The sequence below is a fragment of the Uncinocarpus reesii genome, genomic scaffold, assembly GCF_000003515.1.
Source record: "Uncinocarpus reesii 1704 scaffold_5 genomic scaffold, whole genome shotgun sequence".
In the NCBI taxonomy this organism is placed as follows: domain Eukaryota; kingdom Fungi; phylum Ascomycota; class Eurotiomycetes; order Onygenales; family Onygenaceae; genus Uncinocarpus; species Uncinocarpus reesii.
In genome coordinates, this window is record NW_003052496.1 from 727625 (window position 1) to 745684 (window position 18060).

The following is an 18060-nucleotide window of genomic DNA, read 5'->3' on the forward strand; positions in this document are numbered from 1 at the left end:
TGGCGGTGGCGCACGATGCCCGGTTCGAATTCAGCAGCTTAAGGCTGTAAATGGAGACAGTTGAAAACAGTCCTATGGAATAACTATTCCGCCTGGGAGTGCTTTGCGTTTTCTGGCAGGCATGGCTTCATATTCAGGGCGGACGCTGTTGTTTCCAGATGCCATCAATAGCTGTATCTGAGTATCGGTCAGGCTTAAGTTGATATCAAAACGAGACCGCTGTTTAATGCCATAACCCTGACCTGTAATCGAGTGCACCAGCATCCCAAGGTAGTCAGAACTAATCATATGAATTTTCCTCTGGTAACCACTGTTAATCTCCTTGCTTACGCACCGAGGATTCCGTTCAGCATCCAAAGTGATCATTCAACTACCCCTGTTTACCCCAGACTTCCGCAATCTTCTTACTCAACGCCTTACCGACCTTCTTTCTCCCAACCAACCCGCCCATCTCTGAGAAAACTAGCTCTTCCGTTTTCTTCTTCCCTTGTTCGCCTCCGGTGTCCGCAGCCTCCAACGCCTCGACAAATTGCCGTGGTGTGGACCAACGGCGTTGAATTTCTAACGCTTTCTCCCCCGTCAAGCCGCGAGTGCACATAAGCATCTTCAGGAAAAGGTCACGTAGGGTAAGCATATCCGATTTGGATGAGAGCGTAGAAAAAGTTGAGAAGGTGACAGCGTAAGTTGTTGTCTTCTCGGCGCTATGGGCCAGCCCAGCTACATTGTCTTCAGCGCGGAATTGACTGAGGATATCGAGATAAGACGTAACAGAGGTTATACTGCTCGTCGGGATGAGGCAAAGGGAAGATTGAGCCGGATCGCTGAACATTGTTCTCAGAAGCGACGTCGTGCGAGCAAGGTATCGAATGGTGTCGTCCATGTTCCGCGTCCTTTTGACAAAATAGCCGTTGACAACCTGTGTTGAGGCAATGGCCGAGGCCACGGCTTCGCGAGTACTGGCCGCGCTTGCGCTAGACGAGTCTGTGATGGCAAACTCCTCGATCAAGTATATTACATTCTTGATCCCTGATCGGCGCAAACGGAACTTTTGTTCGTGGAATCGCCCATCCTTAATACTTCCGACAAGGTCATCCAGCCGTTTTCGTTCCACAATCCAGTCCAGCATGATCTCGTCCCCTTCTTCGCCATATTGCGCTAGGAGATCTGGATCCTTGAATTTAGCGACCCATAAAGCATCTCCTAGTTCTAGTGCACGAACTATAGGTTGAATGCCTTTTCTGATCAGTTCATTTGCGATATAATCTCTGTCCTTGGGTGTACGGATTTCTCGAACATCAAGGACAAGCTCCACCGTAAAATCCTGCGATGCAAGTGGAATCGGTATACCAGACGTCGAGGACGCTATCTGCCGCGGTACATCAAAACCGCGAGATGCGGCCCTTGTCGCATTTGGGTTGCATTTTTCCCTAGGTGTCACATCCAAAAAACTATCAGAATCACAAAAACCCAGTATATCAGAGCGCCGGGTAGATAGCGTATTTCTGGAAGTGATCGCTGAAGATACCCGGCTATTACACTGGGGTTCTCTGAGAGAGCCTCGCGAGGCATTTGGGTCCTCCTGGCCGAACCTGCAATCTGCAATTACGGTATTGCCTGACCTCGAAGATGGATTCCCCATTTCTGTAGCCTTTTGGATTAATTTTGCGGTTTCTCGGCCTTGGTCCGTAAGCAGATATCGCTTCAAGGGTCGGCCATGCTCGTAAACAAGGTCCTTCGCTACAAGAGTCTTCATAGAGTTCCAAGCAGTATAAAACTTCGTTGTATCAGCTGGCGCTGTGAATGATGTGTCGCAGTGCGGCTGGGCGGCGTCAATCAACTGTGCTTTTGTTGCGCCGGCAGACGACCTTTCCTCAAAACTCGAGAGCGCGACCAGTAATGCATAAGCACCTGAGCGGAGGGTAGGCACATAGGGTTTCGGTTTTCTAGGCCGTTTGGCTGGTACGGTTTCCGGAGGATCAGAGACTTCAGGGGATTTTCGTTTCTGCCTTGATCTTTCTGCACAGAGTCTCGTGCTTTGGTTAGAGACCGCCATACAAGTAGGACCATATCTGCGGACCGGGGATCTCAATACACACCAACATGTGGAGGGTCAGGCCGAGGAAGTCCATTTTCTTCGCAGTATTCTTCTAATCTGGCCGTGAGACGCTCACATAACTTTGGGCCAAGGCCATTCAACTGCTGTGCTTCTGATGGGTGACGGAAGGTCAAGGGACAAGCTTTCATGGAATCATAGGCCTTTTTGTACCTAGGAGTCGAATTCGTTAACAAGCTTCGGGGGCTTTTGATATGTGAATCTCACACAGTCACTCCTTTCGAGTTGCGCTGGCGGGCCTGCTCCAGCCATTCCTTGATCCAGCCCAAAAGCAGGGGGTTTGCACAAGTGTTGTCTGCCATGTGAATTGGGTCTGTAATGCCAACCTGCAAATACTTAGAATCGACCCGTTAGTTAACGAGTAAGAAAGAAAGAAAAGCGCCGTTGGACTCCATGAGAAGGTGCTTTGAGTAGTTAGTTAAACAAGACAAACAAAACAATCAAAGCAAACAGCTGTTGCAGCGCGACGCGTGGTCACATGACCGACCCCTTCATTGATTTCAACATGGGATTCTCCCTGATTGCAGAGGATCAGAGGGTCAGAGGGATAGAGCAAACCACCAGATACTCTGTCTAGTGTAGTCCTCTTCCCACCTTGCCGCACGTCCAGAGATGTGACTGCGACATAGGGCAGGCTCGGGCGTTACTGGCTGTCACAGAGCAGTGTACTGGAATGTAAGATAAGCGGTTGGTAATTAACTAACTACCAACTACATACAAAGGGCCACCTGTATGATTCCACGTACTTCCCCGGACCGGCCACTGCGAATCGCGGACATTATCAACTGATTGCTGATGAGACGTCCAAGATGTATGTACTATCCATATTTACATACATCAGTCCACAATTTGAACTAGTATTTGGTCAAAATCAATAGCCCTCAGGGGGGATGTGCTCTAAGTCCCGGGCCGACCTCGCGATCGGTTTCCTCCAGCTGTCAGTTTGGCGCATCACGGGTGGAGCTTTGCGAAGATAATATTGATCTTTTGTTTGAGATATTGTTGTCGACAGATTCATCCCAGCATCGGGGCACTACACTATCAACGCGACTTTTTTGAGCGTCGATGCTTTCGAGGTTTCGGTTTCGGCTGCTCATGGTCAGGGACCTGATAAGGAGATAATGTTGGCCTGATATCCTGGAAATATTCATCAAGCACAGCTGCCAGCGCAAGAACCAGCTGGATACGATCAGATTCTTTGTAAAAATCTAATGGCGGGGATTGTTTTATGATGGCAGGTCTATCAAGCAGTTGGGACGGATCCGTTAACGCATCGACAGATTGTACTGAGAAGCGGGCCCGGAAAAATTGCACTTTGTTACCATTGGCAGTTATAAGTATAGGCTAGACTCTGTAGTTAGGTATTTGATGTTCTCCCAAAGTGATGGCAATATGCACACACACCTGGACATATTCACTTTGCAGGGGTCTGGCCATGCGTTTTAGCTGTTGCTGGGCTGTTGCCAGTAACAAGGCAACGATTTCAGCTGACTTTGATCTCTTGGCCCATCGCTTCAACCGTTTCTCCTCCTGGATGTGGTTCCAGACATCTTCCGGCGCGTAGACATCATGGGTCATGCACAAGAGAGATGTTATAGGAAAGAAACTGAGAGGGAAATCAGCATAGTCAGGGTAGTCAAAAAAGACCTCAGCTGATTTGATGGTAACGGTGTGCCCTGCAAAACAAAAATCCAAAAAATGATCAGGCTCGCGAAATCGTCTAGTAGGTGAATGGGAATGATTAGTTAGCACTCAGTTGCAATGCAGAAAAAATAATGGGCTGCCATACTCAGGCGTTGGACAAAGCTCGTAGCACGGATATTTTCGAATGTCTTCTCTCAAATTGCGTAGCATCTCCCAACACATCCCTTTCATGTAACGGTCACGGTAGCGATCACTCAGGTCGGTGCGATTCAGTCCTTCAAGCAAAAGCTTACAGCCCAAACCGAACGGCTCTCTCGAGTATGGACGGGAGACGCCTTCAAGAGCCGTCTGGAGGGGAGCATCCGATGGATCACACGCAATGGGCCGCCCAATGACATCTTCCAGCGGGAAAGTCCTGTCCAGGCCCTCTACCCGAAAGATCTCAAGGTGAACATCAGACCAGAGTTTTGGGTGGCAGAGCACTGGGGTGTAGGTTGTTCGTTTCAGGATGGCTTCCAGTGATTCTGGTGCAGGGGAATGAATCGAGCGTGGGCCTCGTGGTGGGTTTAAGGAGGCCATGATAGGGTTAGACACTGAGAAAAGAACGATTCCAACATCAAGTTCAGACACGGCGGACGGAGTATTACAACAAAATGAAATAGGCTGGTTCCCAGTGAATTGAAGTCGATTGATCACAAATCAAGTGCATGACGCCGGGCCAGCATCACAATAAATTGATTGGTCAAGCGTTGCCCTGCTCTTCTTGTTGCTGTTGCCTGGACTGTGATTGCGGCGTTGTTCACTATTAACTAGCTTGTTGCTCCATCGCTCAGCGCACGATAGGGATGGCTGTGGTTTGTTCAGACAGCGCTTGCCACTTGGCACCTTGCCAAGCTTTCCGCTGAGAATAAATAAGCGCCGTGATCCCAAAGGAGCAGCAGAAGCAGCCCCGGCTCATGTTCCCCGGATGGATGTCCATATATCCCATACCCAGAGGATGATCGTCACGCCTCATGTTTGAGTTGCCGCCGTGCAAACTCCCCTTGATAATCAATCATTTTCAGTTGGGCTCACAGGGCAGTTGAACTCGACACTTCTGCGGCACAGGCTCCTGGTTCGAGCAACGCCACATGCAAAATCTGCCTCGCGAACGAGCACAGCACTTGTTGGGCAAGGATTAGCTCGAGCCGCCTTTCCTCACGGCCAACCAAGTCAAGTCGGGCGTGACAATCTCTGACCATGCTAGCCGCCCATAGGGACGAGAGTGCGGCGCGTCGAGGAAATCTTTCTAAAGTTGGAGCAGGAAAAGGCTTCTCCGGCGGAAAGTATTTCAGTCTAGAACCTCACGAGGATAACTATCCCTGCATTATTGGACTGGCTACATTTTGGGAAGACGTGTCTGATGCTCTCCTAAATTTGGGCTAGGAGCAAAGGCGAGACGTGAGCCAATAATCTAGTTATCCGTCTTCAGATTCTCGATACGCGCTCACCTATTTATGGGCTTTCGGGAAGATACCCTTATTGTGAAAATCAATTGGACAGCATCAAATCCACCATTTTCCGGGTGTAGGCGGCATCACACCGAGATGATAGTAGGCAGCAATCTACGCTCCTCAGAACTTTTGAAAAAGGAGGGACTATGGGAGGACATGCCTCCTCAGCGGCAGGCTATATAAAGCAGGTTGAGTTCCGCCCCAGGGTGTTTGTTTCTAAGATCGTTTTTGCCCATGTATTACCCTTGAACACTCTTATCAACCTCTTTTTTGATACGGTTACTTTGCTTCCTTGCAAGTCCTCCGAATACCTCTTACTCTTTACGAGCTTTGCATCATCTTTGATCCCCTACGATTATTAAAACCGTCGTCCATCAAAAATGGCGAGTGGCATTGCTAGGGCTGCTTCTGGTTCTCCCCCTCGCTCAGGGGCAAACCTTAAGGGCTTCATGGGTGCTTCCGGGAGCTCGTGGGATACAAAACAATTCAACTACTTCGAGATCAAACCAAGGGCGGCCCGCATTGCTACTGGATTCCCTTCATTCCTGGCCAACTTTCGCACGTCCTGCCTTCAGCCGGACATTCAAAAGCGACTTAAAGAAGTTGGGTCCGGTACCCTAACCCAACTCGATCATCAGAAGCTCTCGATGGGCTTTGGGGGGGAGCTTAGCCCAGCAGGAACCATGGTTGGGCCGTTTTACGCTTTCCTAGCCATGGTCAAGGAGATACCCCATGATGAAGCCCAAGACGTTGCGCGTCAACACCCGAAGCGTGACACGAAACCCGTCCAGCGCCCTGGCTATGTCCGGACAGATTCTTTGGAGCTGGAAGGGTCTTCCCCCGAGATGTCAAGCGATGACGATGGCGACAAGTCGTATACTGCCAAGAGCGAGGACACGGACCAATCTAGTCATGAGCGGCGGAAGAAACCAGAAATAGTCACCCAGGTAACATTGATTCTATTTAACCAGGTAGTTTACGAAGGCTCCGATCTGAACCAGCGAGGCACCCGGCAGCGAACACCTGAAGTGCAGCGGTTGGAGTGGCACATTACGCCTACAAAATTCTACATTAGCGCCCCCAGGGTCGGCTCTACCTCCATCAGCGATGGCAGTCTTTTTTGGAAAAGGTATGATTCCAATAGTAACTGGGTAATGAAGGATCCACTTGTGTATTGCTCTGTGGAGGTAAGTCGCTGTTGCATGGCTTGTCTCCAAGGATATCGATAATAACCTTGTTTTAGACCAAAGCGCAGTTTCATAAGTGGGATAAAGATGGCCTTGAAGGCTCTCAGGATATATGTGTGGCTGCTCAGGAGGCATCGCAGCTTATCGGCATGATGTGTCAGCGCCTTGAAAAGCTTCGAGAATTAGTTAAAACGATTGACCCCAAAAAGTTGTCTGAGTACGATCGAACGTATGTTGTGCACCCCCATGTTTTCTATGATCTAATCTGACTCTGGGCCTGACTATTCTGTCAGTGTGTTCCTCGTGTCTGGCACACAGAGATCGATGATACTCAAGTATGCAACATTTACTCCAGAATATATCAGCCACTTTTTCCCGTCATATTTGGGTGCGGATAGGAATATTTCCGAGTGAGTATCCCCTCTAAATTTTGTTTCGAACGAGGTTCTAATACTTTTGCCAAAATAGCTTGGATCTTGCTTTGAAACTAGGGAAGCTAGACCTGGATAATAAGAAGACCCCTACCCTTGATGTCTTTGAGACACACCAGTATAACCTTTCCAATCCCGATGATCGCGAGCAGGCCGCAAAGATATTGCTTGCTATGGGTGAATACCATGGTCAGAACGGGCCTTTGCTGAAGGACTGGGTTTCCAATGGCTAGAGGAAAGATCTCCTTGTGCTTGAGTGAGACTTGAATTGACATAGCTAGGGGTAAAGATTGGTTGTGGGTTTTGCTCTGTAGTTATCAGTTGTTCCGTATTTGAGCCAGATTGCCGTTTTTGAGAGCTACTTGTGATGATTATCCCCAAGAAAGTAACCCAAGAATGAGTTAACCTTGTGAGACGTTGTAACATTGTAGTTAGCACCTACATAAGACTTCCTGTAAGGCTTGTGCTTCTTCTTGTGATGCATCCACTGACTCTTAGTCTTTTAACGTACCTGGAGATATTGTAGTTATCGTAAATACGAACGTGAATTACGAGGTTCGATACCGCTTGATACGACCTGGTGTGGTTCCCCCCTGACGTATGTACCTCTTGGGGTGGCTATTAGTAGTTAGTTAGCTTAGCACATATCAAGCTTGCCCACGTTCCCCTCAACCCCAGCCTTCACTCTCCATCCCCAGACCTCATTCCATCCCCTGTCTCACTGTCACTCGAGACTTCACACCCGGTTTCTGGCCGAATTCTCATCCATTGACTTCTACTATTCCCTGAAAGACCATCTTTCAAGTTACCATCTACGTCTAGTCGCAACCGACTCACTGCCCCCAATACCTCTCCGTTAAGGATGTCCACTAGAAAGAGAAGACAGGATTTCGTCGAGCAAGAGGAATTGCAAGCTCTGCCTAGCGACGAAAGCGAAGAAGAAGAGGAGTAAGTCGTCTCTGGGAACTCCCTCGCTTCCTTGCCAGCCTCGCTCTTTTTGAACGTCAATTGATCCATACAACGTCCCCTTCCTGCCTACGCATCGCCACGTAGCTATGTCGTTGCCAAAACAGCAATCCTTTGCGTTGATGATGTGCGTTCAATCGCTGACAATGTTCAAATAGGTACGAGGAATCAGAATTTGAAGAAGAAGCCGGCTCCGACGAGGAAGAAGAGGAGGGAGTGTCGGAGGAGGAGGAGGAGCCTGAAGAGAAGCCTGAACGTATGTTCTATATCTGCGTCAAAAGAATCAGTGTGGATGATCTGAAGCAATCTGAAACCAGAAAAACTAGTTATATTGTTCTCCGCTGACATATTCTCATCTAGCACGTCCTAAACGACGCCGAACGGGACCGGCTCCTCAGGAAGAAGAAGAACCAGAACTAGAAGAGGAAGAGGTCCAAGTTGAAGAAACAAATGGCAAACATCAAGAAGAAGGCGAAGAAGATGGAGAGGGTGAAGAGGTAGAGGAGGAAGACGATGATGACAAGCCTTTACCGTCCGCTAAGCACGCAGAAGGTGCAAAGAAATCGGGTGCTCCTATGGCAAATGCACAACAAGAAATTGTTAGTGAGGAAGAGGATTAAGAGGTTCGTGATATATAGAGAAGGATTTGCGAATGGACTTTTAATATTTGTATATTAATAATATGCGATCAGCTGACGAATATGGAATCATTTTCCCTACATCTATTACAGAATACAGATGATATGATTGCTTTGGATGATATCAGGTTTGGGGAAGGGCAGGGGAGGAACAATGTTTCTCCATCATTTTGAACCACATACAAATTTGATATGGCCTCGAATCACCACAACGCACTTAACCATTTGTTTGCAAGTTATATTTTAAAGATTATACAGAGGACAGGGTAAAATATTTTGCTATTCTCGCTTCATACAAGCTAAATATCTTGGGGACAATAGTTAACATTCGATATGGATCAAAACAACTGAACCCCTGTTTCTCAACTGTCGCTGCCGGTGCTTCTAAATGTAGCACAGAGCTGACAATAGTGGTGTGTTAGATCTAATATGGGTTGAGGTAGATTTGTCGCCTGCACAATACTGCGGACCTTAACGGCGCCTTCTTCTTCAATGAGCTTCCGGATGGTATACAAAAGCTCAGGGGAGAACTAAATGAGAAGCAAAATATATCATCAGCAACCGTACCGAGCCAAGCTATCAGTCAAGTTCAACTCACCTCTGAATACCAGCGGTATTGCCAGGCGATAAGCCTGATCAGTGCATTGAGCATCCCCCTCGTATCGTTTTGCCGTTCGTACATTTTCAGGATACCTTTTAGCGCCTTGGGTGAAAAGCGGATCTGTAAACAATGTTGATACGCTTCAACGGCTTCGTTAAAATGATGTAGTCGTTCTGCCAGTTCTCCCAAGATCTCCCATTCTGTGGCAGACTTTTTATACTCCGCTGACTGTGCACGGGACTGGGCAAAGTCGCTACGCCAGATCGTATAGACCCGTAAGTCTTCGTATAAAACCATAAATAGATTGTCAAGCCACCTCTCGCATAAACGTTTGTTGTGGAACTGTGTATAGGTTTTCGAAGTATCGGGCTATATATAGTGGTAAGCCGGACTGTACAAAGGGAAGACTTTGGGTGGTTTCAAACTTACATCTTCACCCCCAGACTTCACCACCTCCGATGCCATACTCTGTTCGGGCTTCTCAATTTTGGATTCGATCGATTGAGCTTCAATGTTTTCTACTTTATTATTCTCTTCGGATGCCGGGTCAGTATCACTATTTTGGGCTACACTTTCTTCGGCGCCGTTGGTATCATGGATTCCGTTTCCATTAATGCCCGACGCTGTGCTAGAAGTCTCATGAATTGCTACCGTGCTCGCGTTGTTGCTTGTTGCCACGGGCCGAGCCGAATTTGTTTGTCGCTCTACTCTGTATTCTTCTTCCATCACAAACACTTCGCTGCGGATTTTCAAAAGTTGGTCCCAACCAATAGCTGCTGCGATTTTAGTGAGAAGACTGTAAGCTTTCAGGAAGGTCCCTTGGTAGCTTGACGCATGTAGTTTGGATAACATAGGGCTAACAATGTCCATGGGGTCTCCTTGCTTTGGCTGTCCTTCATCGATCTCGTCCAGCATGCTTTCGGGAAGAATGGGAAGGAGAATCCGAGACGGCTTGGGCAGCCTCGGAGAATCTTTATCTTGATACGTAAACATCGGGCATGAATTCAGCGTCAATAGAGCTAAATTCCACTGTTCCATGTCGACATAGACTTCAGCTAGCCGTATCCACGAGCTGAATTCACTGGGTGCGGCTGTGACGCTTCGTTTCGCACACTCAACCGCCATCTCGTATTCTTTCTTGCTCTGGCAAAAGGCTGCTTGACAGTCTAGAAGAGCATAGTCCATAGGAACATCTTGTAAAGCGTCATGTAATAGCCGCACTGCCTGGACTTCCTCATCTGCTGATATTAAGACGCGAGCGAGTAACGACGAGACCTCGACATCTTTTGTTCGGAGCTTTTCAAATAGGTTTATACCCGATGCATATCGCCCAGTGGTGTGGATGTACTTTAAAAGGCCAGATGCTAGATGGTTACTGACTGTGTTGGGAACCTGCGTCTCTGGGTCAGAGCTGAGTTGTCTTCCTAAAAGTACTTGTTAGTCCTGCGAGGTGGTCGCTTTGCGTAGGGAAGCCCAAACCATTGAAGAACAGCTTTTCTGCAGCATTGAGAAACTTATGCTCCATCTCCGTATTCGTGATCGGGTTGAATCTCCGAACGCCAACGATCTTTTTGATCGCATCGCCGTTACCATCGTCAGCATATGAATAAGCCCTTAGGACCCCGCAGACAAAGGTCTCCAGCCATAGTTGTTCTGTAGGAACACGTTTATCTCCACGTTCATCAATGCAGTAACTTTCAAGAGTACCAGGGATCTTAACCTCCACACGCATGTCCAAATGGGAGAAAGCATTGTAACAGCTTTAAGGTGTCAATGGCTGCATTCTTGAGAGCTGGAGGGGTTGCCGGCCTCACCAATATATTCCAGAAATCACTTTATTATGCTTATCGAGCGGAGAATATGTAAGGGTATTGACATACGCGGCGAGACTGGCTGAGGAGGACGCATCGATCCCGATAACATGGTGGTATACTCCTGACTAAATTGTCGCCAATGGTCAGTGTACAGAGACGTCCGGATAGAAGGTAAGGCCCAAGGGGGCCTTGAAAGAAGTCGATAAGGCATCTGTAGGTGTACCGACCTGGTGGCTGGCGTTGGTTTTCGATTGTTTGACGACGTGAACCAGATCTGGAGGTCCAAGTTCCCTTAAGCTCTGCAGAGATTCCGTGCGCGCGTCAATCGAGGCGTAAATGTCCTCATCTTCTATAAGTCTAATTTGAGACGCGGTCAATAAGCATTCACTGGCGAGCTCAATCGCGCACTTACTCTGGAACAGCCGGGACAATCATGATGTCAAAGGTCCGGATGGGCCAAGTGGCTGGAAGGTATCAAGCAAACAGCCACCTGGATTGAAGCCTGTGCTCAAGAGCTGAGTTCTTCTTAACAATCTTCATGAACAGGGCCAATTCCGATGCCAGAGGACCGAGATAAAGTGTTCAGTGGCATCGCTCACTGTTTGATGCTGATGGTGAGAGAGATGGTGTCGCGCTATGCTGAATTGGGAAAGTCTGGATGTCTTTTGATGTTCGCTCGTTCAGCACTGCCATCACCCAGCATTGCGCTTGGTCCGCTTGCATCCCAATATCCTCTTCATCTCACATACTATACCTGCAGCTGCTGTGTGTCACTTGCATCAATAGCTTGTCTTCTGCGATGCACCTGGATTCATCGTGACCCGAGCTCAAACCGAGGCCGTCGCCACCCCTGGTGATGTCTTCCTTTGTCGCGTTGAACGTTGAACCTGACGAGGATCTCGAAGAGCTTGATGATACCAAAGAAATTCAGATAGAAGAAGCTCTTAAACTATACCAGAATGCCCTGAAACTCCATTCCCAGGGCCCGGAATTTTACGATCAAGCGCAAGACGCCTACAACGCACTCTTTGAATCCGAGATCTTCAAGTACCCCGAAGCTGTCTCCGAATACAAAAGAGATCAGCTTCTAGATTTGGACGATGAAGACCCTTATTCTTGGGATGAAGTTGTTGAAGGTGACACGGCCCCAGATGCCCTCAATACAACTTCCAGTGCGCTTCCTCAAACTGTGTTCTTGTCCTATAAAAATCACGCGCAATTCCTTTTAGACTTTTTTAAAAGGACCTTAGACCAAGGCCACACCCGGGGCGGCGGATACGCTACGAACCAAATTAAAGAAGCATTGGGAGACTTCGCCGAGGCGCTTGAACGAGATGATACTGACCTGGAGCTGTGGAGGAAAACTAGCCGAGTAGGTAGTGCCTTAAGGAGCCATCGAATTGCAAGGTTTTGCTTGGAAAGCGTGCTTGAAGGTAATACCTACGGATTAGATGGCCAGCTCGGTCAGTTAGGACTAGAACATGTTTTCGCCCTCAAGGCTTTGCGCCAAATTCTCAGCACCCTTCATGACAAGCTTTCCTTTATACGGCTTCCTGTTCAGCAGCCTAGAAAGGGCTTGTCTATCCTCCTTGCGAAACAGGCTGATTCATTCCCATTTCTTCCCGACTATTCAAAGGAAATCACCCCCTGCTCTACTTTTGGCCTTAAGGATGGACAGTTTCAATACCGCTTCGTTGAGCCGTTATCTGAAACTTGGTCAGATGTTGGCGACGCGCTTCTACGTGTGCTACGCGAAGATTCCGAAGCCGACAGCCCGTCGTGGCCTTCTGTGATTTTGCGGATACAAGCGCCTACTCATAACTCTGTTGAACTCCCTTACAAACTTCCGGTCATCCAACGAGATACAAGTGATGGGCCTGTGGACACTCAGTCCAATATCGATCACGACATAGACGTCCCGGACGCAGATAGCGAACACACAGCGGTTGTGGCGGAGAATGCGGATACTGAAGCCACAAGACCTGAAGCAGAATCAATCAACGAATTGGCTATAGAAGAACCCGCAGATAAGACTATTAAGGACGTTACCACTGCCGACCCGGAACCTGGGGATAGTGTCATGCAAGACATTGACAAAGTACCCACCTCTCCTCTAGACGAACCCAATGTTAAGATTAACGCGCCTCAGTCACGGAAAAGGTCGTCTACTTCCGCTGCGAACGAAGAACCGACCGACGGCGGAAGGGCAAAAAGCCGACGGATCAGAGCGCGTGAATCCATTGCTGAAGCGCAGGCTCAACAGGATGATGTCTTTTACGACCAAACCAAGTATTTTGAGGACCGGTTGGAGCAATTCGCCCATGCCGATCAATGGATGTTTAGTACTACTGGTGCACTTTTGTCAAAGTTAGGCGTGGAAGAATTTGGCACTATCGACGAACTGAAGCACATCATGGATAGGGTGGACGGGCATATGTCTCCGCGTGATTTCTCCCAAGAAGGGAAGTTGGAGACCGTGAGTATGCGGGATCTACGTGAAGCGATCGGGACTTGGGCTGGGATACAGAGTCTAAAGGATGATATCTTTACTTCCCATGATGGTCTATCAGGGTTGAAACAATCCGGCTTGGATATCTTTCTTGAACGTTCTCGCCAGAACCCGCGCACTTCATATCAGAGCCAATGTGATCCCGATGACGAAGGTTTATCGCTTTTCTTGCAATCTACCAACCTGAGTTATTTCCATCCTCAACACGTTGCATTCAACTGGCTAGAGCATCATCTTACGTCGAAATCCGCTTCTGGTGCGGGCTCCAACTTTCCTCGCTTCCAGCCAAACTCAACTTATGCTAGCCGGCATTGGCCTGATCAGATGAAGACTTCGGTCAAAAGTTTGATCATCGTGAACGATGAATTTATGTATCGAAAGCTACTTTCTAGCACTTCATGTTTGGACATACCAATCACACCCAAAAGCTCCTTTGAAAACGACAGAACTTCAGTTGCCGATGGCTTATCTTTGGCCGAAATGGCCCAAAGTCTTTACGAACTTCATTTGGATATGTACGCGTCCATGACCTCCCCGAATAGTGAAGCTGATGAGGCCTCCAAGACTCTCCAGCGAGATCGACTACGGCGCTGGGGATCGGTTGCACGAATTTTTATCAACCATCAACAGAACGTTGTTGATAACGGCGATTTCCAAACTGGCGTGATCTTGCGCCATTTATGGTCTACCATATTACATTTCAATATCACAGATGATGCGGAGCGTGAATATGTATTAGTGTGCCTTGAGGACCTGAAACGGGTGCTGAAACTTCTTGATGAGCCCGTTATTGCCTTAGTCAACAATCCAACCATGCCAGAATTGTCTCTTTCAGCTGTTGAGCAAGAAATAGCAAGGATTAGCTCCATGGACTTTTTTATGAAGGTCTTCGGCCCCGGGAACGAGGACCCTGTGAGTCTGATTGAAAGTATTGAGCCAATTCTGGACCCATCGGCAATCGAGCACCTTCCCCCCGGCCTAGGAGAAAATGGACTTGCAAATTCGTCCAATGTTTCAAGCCAAATTCAACGGGCTCGGGATTTAGCATTTTTTCTGGACCGTGGCGATGCAACTTTAAAGCTCCTTCTTTGGCGGCGGCTTCAGAAAGCTTATGAATCCATCCAGTATCCAACAAAAGTTATATCATGCTCGCTCAAGAGTATAGAAATCATCGTCGCGGAGCTGCAAGCTCCTACCTATCTAGACTTGCCAAGTGAACAGCGACGGGAGACGCTACTAAAATGGCTAAATCGTGCCGACTACTTGATGCTGAACGTGATAGGGAAAGTTCTGGATGACCCTAAGAGCTCGTTCGAGTGCATTGATATGAACCACTTACAATCCTCTATGTCTGCTATTGCACAACTTTCGAAGCTACTTCATTCATTTGTTCTTTATGAAGATTCTGTACGCATTGGCCAGATTAATCCTCCGGAAGTCAGGCCTGCAACGGCAGCAAAAGCGTACGATCATTATAAAGAAAAGGTCCGTTCGATGGTGGTCAGAGCCTGGACTCTACAATACGCGCTGATCAAAGAGGGTATTGCACAAAATAAAGAATTATTCGATATGCCTGCTGATGACTGCATCAACTATTTACGCTCGGTTCACAGCGCCTTTGGAATTCGATCATATTGCAGATGTGCAAATAAAGTTCTCTTAAAGGTGATGAAACATGAACTTCTAACCCTTGAGGCAGAAGATAGCTATGAGTCGGACATTGCACAGGTATTGTTTGATTACCACGGACTCAAGTTTTCTTCCGAACTTGATATCTCTCTCGAACATGGCTGCCCGGTCGAGAAGTTGGACAGATCTACGGCTCTAATGTTAGTAGATTTTGCTATGCTACAAGCAAATCGAATGAACATTAAAGATTTCCTAAAATCCGACCTGAAATCCACAATCGACACCATACAGACCTCCATCGGTTGGTCAGGTAGAATTCACACCACGATCACGCAAAACAAACGGATTCTATCTGCGTTTTTAAAGTCTCCAATAAATCCTTCCGCTCTATACCGAGCAGTTCGAGGAGTTAATCAAGTGTCGGTGGTGCCTGCTTACACAGAGAGTTGCAGGTTGGCGAAAAGTGGGTGGTATTTCCTACTTGGCCTTGCAGCATTCACCAAATTCAAAACTCAGAAGCGCGTGGGGCCGATAGCGACGGATGACCTAGATCTGGCTGCCACATTTTTTCGTCGCGAGCTTGAGCATGGAATTGAGCGATGGGAGACTTGGTACCGGCTGGGCCAGGTTTACGATTCCAAACTCGAAGAAGACATTACGTGGTCCGCAGAAAAACTCAACCACCATCGAGCGGATCTAGCATCACTAGAAAGGCGAGCCATACATTCGTACGCTATGGCGGTCGCTATTGCGATTCGAACGGCGGATTCTTCACCAGAAACAAGGAAAACCATTTCCGATATGTATACCCAGTTTGGCTTTCGGATATATGCTTCGTCAAGGGAACCTTTTTCCATGGGTGCGTTTAGCTTGGACGACTTTACGCGGCATTTCAGCAGCGGTCAGAGTCGACAGATGTATACAGGGCCCCCATTTAGGGATATGAAGCTTTATGCCGCTTGGCACTTTGCTAGCTACTTGTTTCGAAAAGCCATGGCTGATCAGCCAACAAATTGGGTGTAAGTGAATTCATGAATCAGAGGGACTACCTTAGACATTAACAATCTGTATCAGCAATCATTATATGTTCAGCAAATGCCTTTGGAAGATGTTCACATCCGAAGACCCGTTGAAGGAGTCTTATGAACCGGTTCAGGTTGACGACATCCTAGATTCCCTTGATGCCGCTATTGCATCTTTGCCTACGAGGAGAGAGAGCAGATCTGACCCTATTTTCGAGCCTCATTTCAAGTTGATATCAGTAATTCATAAATTGGTGATGCGCGGGGACTTGAAGGTTAGTATTTGTGATGGACCTTACTCCCTGAACGGCCGAATATCTGACAAGCCTTAGCCATATGATGCAAGTAAAAAGCTCGTTGTGACTCCTTGGGCCAAAATGCTATCCCCAGTGAAGGATTTGGACACATGGAAGTCATTCATAACGACAATTTTAAAGAACCTCCAAATAGCTGACAAGTCCAATTGGCACCATCGTATCATCGCAAGGGTAAATGTCCTCTTTTCTATATTGGCATGCAATTACTCATTTTTATTAGGCTGTCCATATCATTTATGATGACACGAAGGATGATCAAGCTGCAGCGCAAGCTAAGCACCAACTTTCTCAGCACGTTTTGACCAAGACAATGACTCTGCAAATCTGGAAGCCTGAAAATGAACGGCCAGGAAGACATTTTGTTTATACGTCTCGATATCTGTACTTCATCGTCCGCATCATAGACCAGCTGGACGATCGCACAAGTTTAGATCTCCTGCTTCGTCGTGTACGGCGAAGGCCCAATGATTATGTAAATTACACGAAGCTTTGGGAGGACATATGTACAACTTATATCAAGGTTTGTTCTCAATGTTCGTGTATTGAACTGAGCTTCACGAGCTAATTGTTACTTCAGCTCTTCCGCCGGGTGGGCAATGTACCTACTAGTCACGAGGAGACGGTATTCAAACCTTTGGGCCACGATGAATTTGTCACGAACGCCGCTCACTTAGATTCCTGGACCCAGACCGGAAAGGCGGACCCCAAGTTGATGGATCTTGTTCGAGAAGCTGTTGAATTGAAAAAGCTTAATGGGGGGCTCATTAAGCCCGGTATGTTCGAAGATTTAGTTGGCGATGTATACGCTCTATTATACGAAAACACAGTGCCTAGAATACTGGAAGGCATCGCCACAGAAGAGAATCGTGAGCGAATGAAAGTGGACCACCTCCTCTCTGCAGGCGATGCTGCTGACAGAAGCCGCACTCCGCCGCCTTCGACATTCGATAAACAATCGGAGAAGCCGTCGGAGAAAGGCCCGGGACCAAAACCAAGAGCTAAAGGAGTTACAAGAAGAGAAATTCAGCGAAAAGCTGACGCGATTGCTACAAAATTAGCCGTTTCACGCCTTGCGGCTAAAGCATCGCGATTAGCTGAGGAAGAATTAAGAGCTCCAGCTGAGGACAGTACCACCGAGAAACCTATCAACGAAGACGAGGAGGAAATATCGAAGCCAGTCACTGGAGACCTATTAGTATCCGATGCTCCTATTGTCCCAAGCAGCGCCGTTCCAAGTATCCATGACGGTGGTGATGAAGAGAGTGAGCTAAGTGAGCTGGACGAGTCAAAGCTTTCTGAACCCACAAAACAAGCAATACCCACATTCCCTAGTTTACATGTTCGACGTCTCGCATCACCAAATCCTCTATCCGAATTATCTTCTAATGTCAGCCACGACGGCAAAGAACCAGAAGGTGTTGAACATATGGAACTAGACCCCAGCGCTGGCGGTGGCGGCGAGGGTGACGGTGACGGTGAGGAAGATGGTGAAGATGATGGAGGTGACGGAGATGGTGATTCTGACGGTGATAGCGCTGGAGGCAATGATAATGACGATGATGGAGATTCACCTAACACGATTTCGCCGCAAGACAACGTATCCGAGGAGGAAGGGGCAGATAAGAAATCGGAACCCGTCGATGAAATCCCACAATCGGATCGTTCAGACCTTGAAATGGAAGGCCCTCAATAGGGA

General features: G+C 47.8%; 6 protein-coding genes across 6 annotated transcripts; 3 read left to right on the forward strand and 3 right to left on the reverse strand.

Annotated features, from left to right (window-relative positions):
• Window positions 1-370: 370 nt before the first annotated feature.
• On the reverse strand, window positions 371-2415 carry UREG_07258 (uncharacterized protein; the record flags this gene model as incomplete). The annotated part of the gene is made up of 3 exons (XM_002582439.1): window positions 371-1956; window positions 2097-2266; window positions 2321-2415. The coding sequence occupies 3 exons, from the start codon at window positions 2413-2415 to the stop codon at window positions 371-373; spliced, it is 1851 nt and encodes a 616-aa protein (XP_002582485.1).
• A 739-nt stretch (window positions 2416-3154) lies between these two features.
• UREG_07259 (uncharacterized protein) lies at window positions 3155-4336 on the reverse strand (the record flags this gene model as incomplete). The annotated part of the gene is made up of 3 exons (XM_002582440.1): window positions 3155-3457; window positions 3518-3719; window positions 3903-4336. 3 exons carry the CDS (start codon window positions 4334-4336, stop codon window positions 3155-3157), a joined length of 939 nt encoding a protein of 312 aa, XP_002582486.1.
• Window positions 4337-5630: 1294 nt separating this feature from the next.
• On the forward strand, window positions 5631-7101 carry UREG_07260 (uncharacterized protein; the record flags this gene model as incomplete). Its single annotated transcript, XM_002582441.1, has 3 exons — window positions 5631-6437; window positions 6647-6666; window positions 6906-7101. 3 exons carry the CDS (start codon window positions 5631-5633, stop codon window positions 7099-7101), a joined length of 1023 nt encoding a protein of 340 aa, XP_002582487.1.
• A 629-nt stretch (window positions 7102-7730) lies between these two features.
• UREG_07261 (uncharacterized protein) lies at window positions 7731-8454 on the forward strand (the record flags this gene model as incomplete). The annotated part of the gene is made up of 3 exons (XM_002582442.1): window positions 7731-7816; window positions 7993-8090; window positions 8195-8454. The coding sequence occupies 3 exons, from the start codon at window positions 7731-7733 to the stop codon at window positions 8452-8454; spliced, it is 444 nt and encodes a 147-aa protein (XP_002582488.1).
• A 380-nt stretch (window positions 8455-8834) lies between these two features.
• Window positions 8835-10805, reverse strand: UREG_07262 (uncharacterized protein; the record flags this gene model as incomplete). The annotated part of the gene is made up of 4 exons (XM_002582443.1): window positions 8835-9002; window positions 9071-9442; window positions 9503-10473; window positions 10508-10805. The coding sequence occupies 4 exons, from the start codon at window positions 10803-10805 to the stop codon at window positions 8835-8837; spliced, it is 1809 nt and encodes a 602-aa protein (XP_002582489.1).
• Window positions 10806-11743: 938 nt separating this feature from the next.
• On the forward strand, window positions 11744-18057 carry UREG_07263 (uncharacterized protein; the record flags this gene model as incomplete). Its single annotated transcript, XM_002582444.1, has 5 exons — window positions 11744-16044; window positions 16100-16322; window positions 16380-16535; window positions 16585-16884; window positions 16942-18057. The coding sequence occupies 5 exons, from the start codon at window positions 11744-11746 to the stop codon at window positions 18055-18057; spliced, it is 6096 nt and encodes a 2031-aa protein (XP_002582490.1).
• Window positions 18058-18060: the final 3 nt, after the last annotated feature.